Genomic DNA, 8,115 nt, shown 5'->3' on the forward strand with positions numbered 1-8,115 from the left:
TGCTGCATTGGCTGTGCCTAATTTGCAACAAGGCTGAAAAATAAAGCAACTCACAGCATCCTCCAGCCTTGTGCTAACGTAGCACCTTGCAGGGACATGCCACTCAGGTGTATCTACCTAAGGAGATACCCATTCTCCAATCAGTCAGCTCATGCTGAATTTGGGTCTTTTTTTTTTTCTTCTTTTCTTTTTAAATACCCAGTGCATCTAAATTTCCAAAGCACTAACCAAATCCTACCAAATGCCTTCATTTTCCTTTTTGAAAGGCGAGGAAGTATGACTGTGCTGAGCCACCAGGAAGCTGCAGAAATCCAGTGTACTTTAGACATCACCTCATGAAGCAAAGAGCAGAACCTTTAGCACACATTGCTCACAGCTCCCTCCCGTGCAAACTCCATTGTGTACCTTTACAGCTATTTTCAGCTACATTTTAACCCTCAAATCCTAAAACCCGCAGCCTGGCAACAGCACAGGTGTATTTAAGGCAGGAGATGACGTTTCCTGTTTGTCCATTAGGATTAACAACACTTGGCAGGATCAAACAAACCCAAAGTCCAATGTTCTCGTAAATGAGAGACTTCTCAGGAGCTGCAGCAGCTTCTTACAGCCAGCTGCATGTCCAACCAGTTCCTCAACACTGCCCTTGTGCTGCAATCTGGGTTTACCCCAGGTTTCCAGCCCCAAAAGCTATCTGCACTGCATCAGCCCATAAGTCACAGCACACATTCATGGTGAGCCATGCATGCATCAGTGCCCAGAGCAGCAGCTCAGGTACTAGCACGGTGCAAGCACTGCACTGGCAAGTGAGCAGAGCCATTGCATGAGCACACTGCATGATGCGAGTTGGGAAGGTGCAGAGATCTGACTGCACTTTGTTTGCACTGCAGAAGGCAGCTCACAGCCAGGCTCAAAATAACAGATGTGCCTGGATTTCTCGTGTAAACACACACACACACACACACACACACACACACACACACACCAAGACGCACGGCAATCAGGCTCACGCACAGCACTGCCTGCTGGTTTGCAAACGTAAAGATATCAGCACACACAGCTAAGCAGATGCACGGGGCTCAGTGATGCATTCTGACAGTCACTCCCTAGTAGAGGAGATGGGTCAAACACACCCACTCTGAATTTTGCATGTACACAAGAGCACGCAAGCACTGATTCATCTTTACACATCAACTCAGGCATGAAATCCTCATCCCATGAAAGCAAAGCAACAATTAGTCCTCCATACAGCCCATCCCCCAAGAGATGTTATGCACCCAAGGAGAGGAAGCCTTCAGTGCCAGTACAGCTTCAGAATGCTTTCCTCTCTCAGGGAGGGGTGGGGTACCTCATTCATAGAAGAGCATAGGAGATGTCAGTTTTCCAAACAAGTTTATTCGCAGTTTGGCTCTGTATAGGCTAATAGAACACCAGTCGGTTTTTCATAGCATTAAAAGCCCTGAATGAGAAAATATTCCACAAGCACTATGTAAGCATTTTGCCACCTCCTATTAACAGAGAAACAAGCAACCCCTGGGACAATGAAGATGCCACAAGGTCTCCATCTCCAAGGGGTAAAGCCCAGAAGGATGGAGAAGTCACTGAGCTAACAGTCAGCTTGGCTCCTCTCCCAAGCCCATGGTTCCTGTACCAGACACATCTCCTGAATCATATTCCATTTTCTCAGACCAAGTCCTCTGTGCTCAGCCCCTGCCTATGCTCTCATGTCCTTACTCACTTTCTTCAACTCTTTTGCAGCTGAAGGAGGCAGAGAAAGTGGGATCATCCATGGGATGCGAGGCAACGGGCTCCTATGAAGAAGGGTCCTGAATGTCTATGAAGTGACTGTACCTGGGATGCCGGCATAAACGGTTGTAGGCATGAATGGTCAGTTTTGGAAAAAGCTTCAGGAAATACTCAGCATGGTCTCCTGCTATTTCACTGATCCTGAAGGAGAAAGAACAAAAAATAAAACAAGACAATAAAAGGTTTTTAAAAGAACATCCAAGGAACCCATGATGCCTCAATTCCTCCCTTGCAGAGAAAAAGCCATTCTGAAGGTTTCCTATGAATCCTTGAGCTGCAACCTTTCCATGCTTTCCCTAAGACCTGCACTCTACCTTTTTGCTATTTCTCCAGCACCTCCACCTGCATCTTCACAGAAGAGCAGTGCTGGCCACAGAAGAGCCTTGGTGAAAGCCTGACTTGGAGTTAAAGCCTGTGTCAACAGAGACCTGTGGCCTCAGATGTGAAACACCCATGGTTGTAGAGGATTAGGCAGTCCAGCAGTTCTTCAGAAGCACTGAATGAGTCATTGGCTGCCCAGGATGGTGGTGAATTCACCATCCCTGGAGGTTTTCAGGGGAAAGGTAGCTGGGGCACTGAGTGGCATGGTTAGAGCATGGGTTGGTGGTTAGACGGTCAGACTTGATGATCTTAGCGGCCTTTCCAACCTTAATGATTCTATGATTCAAACTGCCTCAGCTCAGTAACATCAGCACTTTGGAAATAGAAGCAAGCAGTAAGGAGGCTACCTCAAAATACAAGGAAGGGATGATACAAATCTGGGAGCCAGATGTTGCTTCAAAAATCTGAAGTTTAATCCTGTGAGCGAGCTTAATTCTCACCCTCAGGTGGTGTTACACAACCTTTTATACACTACTGTGCTGTCAAAGGAAGCAACCCCTGAAAAAAAGAGTTTTAGTGAACTTCCTCCCATATCCCAGGCTCCTTTCTAAAGAAGATTTTGCTCTCAAACTCACTGACACTTACAGATATCCAACAAAACAACCGTGTCAGGGACAAGCATGTGAACACGTACCTCTTATTAGGGTGCTCATCCAGATTTCTGATGAATCTCAGTAGGTGTGCGATGTTTTTCTCGTAGAATTTTTTTTTACCATCGACATTCGTCATGATGCGCAGAATCTCTCGATCAATCTGAAACAAGATTATAGCTTATTTATTCCCTGCCTTTCACACGCACCATGAAAGCAGCACATCTGCTTTTACTTATCACAACTCCTGCCTTTCTGCAGAGACATCACCTTGCATGGCTGCACTCTGTGGCACTTGACCAACATGAGCTCTGCAGGAAGCACACCATACAGACTCCCTGATCCTGCCTGGCTGAGGCATAGCATTCATATTAGGACTGTCAACGTGGCACGGTTGATTATAAACATCTACAGGTCTAGAGAGGAGGAGAGAATCCAGAGTCTTGGTCCAGCTGAGGAAAAGTTCTGGTTGAAGATCTAGCTCCAACCTTACACCAACCCAAAGACAAGAGGTTTACCTGCTTAATCCAGTTTGGGTAAAGAATAGGTTTTCCAGCATTAAGAGTGGTAAAAGCATCCTCTTTATCATCATCAGTCAGATCTTTGATTTTATTCCATATATTCTTTAGGACATTGAACTTCCTGCAGAACAAGGACCTTCATTAGCTGCAACAGCTAACACCATTCCCAGCATTGCAGGCAAATCCTGCACAAACAACTTGTCTTTGTGCTCTTAGGGCTTACTTCTGTTTGCTCCAGAAATAGGGGTGCTCGCTCAGATCTTCCAAGCCCCGTTCATCATGAGAGGCCAGGCTATCAATAAGGTCCAAAGCCTCCTCATAATCCATGGAACCCGCATCCATATCCTTCGTACTGACTTCATTAAGGGGTTTCCTACCCCCTGTTAAAACATACAGCATGAGCTTGCTGAGGTTCTGCAAAGAAACAAATCAAGACGTGTGAAGGTTCTTACCAAACAGAAGAATTGGGACCAGTATTCCTAAGTGAGCAGAATGTATACATGGGTCTGCAGGTGTGCACAACAGTGCAAATATATATGGATAGACACTCTGAAGGTTTGTGCACAATGAGATGGGGCAAACACCATAATCCAGATCCCAAGGGCTGGGTCCCAGAACCAGCCCAAGCCTCACATCCCAATCACTGCCATTCTCATATGTGGTATACTGCGACATGGGCTTGCCCCAAAAGCAACACATCTTCTAGTTGAGGATGCACAAGAGATGCCCCTATAAATCAGCAAAAGAAAGCATCAGAAATATCCTGAGACTTGAAACTGTACATTGATTAGGAGGGAAGTTACCTCTAAGTCTTTGTTGATAACTTCAGTTTTGCCTTCAGTCAGCTTTCTGGTGCTATCAAAATCTGTCAAGTAAATTTTGCCACCTAAATCTGGGGAAAAAAGAGAATGTTAACAAGTGAGGAACATTGATACAAGCTTGTCACTGCTTTCTTTAGAAAACAGATCTCTGGAGAGACTGCTGTGGGTTGTGCTATCTGCAAAGTCCAGAAATGCGAGCAGATCTAATGAGACATGAAAGCTACTCTATTCACTCCCCCAGGGCTATCTGGAACACATCTGTGCTGATCCAGAGAACTAATGCCACTCTGCATAAACTCATCTGCACCGGTCTTTCATACCTGGCTTAGGATGGGAGGTGTCAGGCAACAGGAAAAAAAACAAAAACAAAAACAAAAAAAACCCCACCAGAACAACAAAAACCAACCAACCTATCAAGAAGTTCTTGGGATGCAGAGACTGGTGAGCAAACCCGAGTGAGTGCAGCTCTCTCACTGCCTGGAAGATCATCTTCAGGATGCCTTTGGGATCCTTTTGGTCTTCCGGGTCCTGCAGATGTTCTTCGAGGTTTTTCTCCCAGAGAGGGAAGCACAAATACATGCAGCCCTTTTCTTGTTCAGATTGGAAGAGCTTCAGTAGATGTTCACAGCTCCCACATAGGCCAAGGAATGTTTTCTCCTTGACACCTTCTGCACGGTGGTGTATCCATACTGCCACCTCCATCTCATCATAGAGCCCAAGGTAGATGTTGTCCTGAATTCTCTGAGAGGCGTGCTGAAATACTTTTAATTTGCCAATCATGGGGCGATACATCTTATGAAGACTTTGCAGCTGGTGCCTCCAACGTTTGCTCTTTGGCTCCCACTTGTCAGGTTTTGTTGGAACAAACATGGTGTTATACTTCAGAAGAAGGCATGCCATTTCACTAGCACGGTTCCTATTTGCAACAGCAACAAGTTCCCCAGTGTCAGTCCTTGCACCTTTCTTACACAGCATCTCTGCTATATCATATGTGTTTTTCTCTACAGCCACTGCCAGAGCTGTTCGGCCATCCTCACCTGCTTCATCAATTTTTATGTCATCCCTGTCCAACAGAGCTTCCACCAAACTTGTATTCTTCCTTTGCACAGCTAGAATGAGGGCAGTTTTGCCAGCTTCATCTTTGCAGTTGACATCAACACCACGTTCCAGCAGGAAACGGCCTATTTCAAAGACATCTGACTCATTTTTTCCCCTTACATTATCTTTGAGGGCATGGATCAAGGCATTCCTACCTTCATTGTCACAAATGTTCACATCAGCCCCCATCTCCTGGATAAGGGTTTTTACCACTGAGAAGTGGCCTCCCAGACAAGCATCCATCAGTGCAGTCTTCCCTCCCTTGCTCAGTTTCTTCTTCTCCTCACTGGCTGTCCTCCTCAAATTCACATCTGCTCCTTTGCTGTGCAGGAACCTCAAGGCTTCCTCCTTCCCATACAGAGCAGCTTCCATGAAAGCAGTGAATCCATTATCGTCACTGTCATTAACGTTAAACCCACAACCAAAAAGGAGCTCCAGTATTTCCACGTCTCCCACCATCGCTGCCTCAATAAACGCAGTGCCACCATTATCCTTCCTGGTGTATGGGCACGCACCTTTGGCCAGCAAAAGTTGGACCATCTCCTTGTCACCAGATTGCACAGCACTTTGAAGCGGTGTCCATCCAAATTCTACTTTGGAGTTCACATCTGCCCCATTTTCCAGCAGCTCCAGTACCTTTTCCCTCTGGCCATATCGCAAAGCATCATTTAACTCAGAGGCAATGTTTTCTGCTCTCTGCATGCTAGATGCCTCCTTCTGAATGTGGGCTCTGGGCTCCATGATGATCACAGGGAGGACTCTGTACCCTGGTGTTCCTCACCAAGCAAACATCAAAGATCCAGAGATCTCAGTGAAGAACAGGTTAAGTCAACACTCATTGTCTTCATCAAGAGGGATGCTCCAGGTCTGGCTGATGGAATGCACTAGGTGAGATATTGGCTTCATGGTCTTCACCTAATTAATAAGCAGAAGACCCTATTTTATTAAGCCATGAAACCTAATCGTTTACACTGATGCCTTGCAGATGTGAGAGGAGCAACTAAGGATAGCAATGCCAATGCTAGCTGAAACAAGCATGACTACAACATTTACTGGGGGACACATTCCCCACTCATCCTCATTGCTTGCCCCATTTCACTGGCCACAACACAAGCAGAATGGCACATCTGAATGAAGGGATGGGGTGAATTTAGGATGTTCTTGTTAGTAAAGTAATGATGGATTTCCTGCAGGTTACCCAGTAAGCTGGTCCCTGATGTTCTCCCCATCCAGTTGGAGAACACAGACGCAGGCAGAAACTGGCACTCTCCTGCCTAACAAGCAGAATCCTAGATAATTAATCTGAACTAATCAGAAAAGGGGCAGAGCAGTTTTTATGCAAGAAGCCAAAGTTTAAATTCACAGCAGTGTACCCTCGGGAAAGACTAAGACCCCATTCTAGTATGGCTCCCACCCTCTCTTCCCCAAACCACAAAGCAGTAACTGAACACTGTATTTCACTGACACCCCACCCCTCCAGCACAACAGGGCCCCACCAAGTGTCCCACCACCAGCAAGAAGAACCTGCAAGCCCTGGAAAGAGGAAGAGGAGAGGAAAAGCATGCAAAATGGAGATCTATGTCTGTCCTTCCCTTTTTTCTTCTTCTTCCTCTTCCGAGATGCAGAACAGCCCGCCCAAAGGAGCGTTAAGCATTTCTGGCCCATCCCACTGGCTCTCAGCCAGAGGACACGCCAAGTCACACAGCCCTGCCTGCAGTCACACATTGTCAGCCATAACCACCAGCTCCAGGCAGACAAGAACAGGATCCTCTAATCAGTTGCAAGCCCAGCAACAGCTTAAGACAGCTCCAGAGCCAGGGAGCAGCTTTGCCAAGAACAAGCTCCCAAAGGATGGAGCAGAACCTAGAAGGATTGTGCTGACTTTTGGAGGAGAAGAACAAGCTTTTGGGAGGTGTGTTTGGAGGCACTTTCAGCATGCAGCAGAGGTCTGCAAACCTGCTTGCAAGGTTCCATTCTCATGACCAAACAGAATCTCGTAAGTCTCACCCAGGGGATCACCAAGCCATGTTGGAAGAAGGCAACTGCCTCCTACATCATTCTTGATGGCTGTCACCCCAGGATCACCTTTTATATCTCCCCCTGCTACAACACCACTCAAGGTAGCCTGCTACAGGTTCAGCACAGGTTCTTCACTCAAGGGAGTACCAACTTTTAGATAACTGCGGGCAACTCTGCCATAGCTCTATGATTTCCAAGCTGTTGGCCAGTGGATATATATAGCACAGGCATTTTCAGTCCAGCTGTCCAACTATCAAAGAGTCATTAAGTCTGGAAAAGACCTCTGGGACCATCAGGTCCAAACATAACTCACCCCCATCATTCCCACTGCCCACATCCCTCAGTGCCACACCTCCATGGTTCTGGAACACCTCCAGGGACAGTAACCCCCACCACCCTCCTGGACAGCCTGTGCTTATTTATGGTCCAGAAGCCTTTTTTGAAGAGTCATCTTTGGCTTGAAGCAGGCCAGCATTGCAGCTCTTTGAGCATGATCCTTACAACCTATTATTAAAAAAAAATAATAATCCAATTTACAACACTAAAATACCAATGCCACCCAACTACATTAAAGCAGTTTGCTGTTTAATAGCATAAAGATGAAAGGGAGCCAGTTCTGACAGATGCACCATCAGAAATTGTTAGCCACAATACAAACCATTTGTAAACAGCATTATTGCCAGCAAGACAGAGGCAGTCTCAGGATGTCTCCAACACTACAACAGTTTTTTTGGGGCTGCAGTGCAGAAGCTCAGCTTCACAGCACGACAGTAGCATTAGGACCACAAAAAGCCAAGCTGAGGACAAGGAGCAGCCAAAGGATGGAAAAGTGATGGCTACGATGTTGTATGCCTGCACACCAGCAAAGCAGAGGGCTCAGGA

General features: G+C 46.4%; 1 protein-coding gene across 2 annotated transcripts; it reads right to left on the reverse strand.

Annotated features, from left to right (window-relative positions):
- Nucleotides 1–1,372: 1,372 nt before the first annotated feature.
- RNASEL (ribonuclease L) lies at nucleotides 1,373–6,817 on the reverse strand. 2 transcript variants are annotated; one of them, XM_042819612.1, is made up of 7 exons: nucleotides 6,739–6,817; nucleotides 4,527–6,129; nucleotides 4,099–4,187; nucleotides 3,519–3,709; nucleotides 3,293–3,416; nucleotides 2,819–2,937; nucleotides 1,373–1,944 (listed from the first exon to the last, which is right to left on the reverse strand). In XM_042819612.1, exons 2-7 carry the CDS (start codon nucleotides 5,953–5,955, stop codon nucleotides 1,809–1,811), a joined length of 2,088 nt encoding a protein of 695 aa, XP_042675546.1. In that variant the 5' UTR covers nucleotides 5,956–6,129; nucleotides 6,739–6,817; the 3' UTR covers nucleotides 1,373–1,808. The 2 variants fall into 2 exon arrangements, 1 of the variants encoding a protein (XP_042675546.1); XR_006168948.1 differs by lacking the exons at nucleotides 1,373–1,944; nucleotides 6,739–6,817 and adding an exon at nucleotides 3,045–3,190 and having other exon boundaries at nucleotides 2,848–2,937; nucleotides 4,527–6,688.
- Between the last annotated feature and the right edge of the window lie 1,298 nt (nucleotides 6,818–8,115).

The sequence above is a fragment of the Centrocercus urophasianus genome, unplaced genomic scaffold (assembly GCF_019232065.1).
Source record: "Centrocercus urophasianus isolate 14NV4802_14NV808 unplaced genomic scaffold, USGS_Curo_1.0 seq_18, whole genome shotgun sequence".
NCBI classification, from domain to species: Eukaryota; Metazoa; Chordata; class Aves; order Galliformes; family Phasianidae; genus Centrocercus; species Centrocercus urophasianus.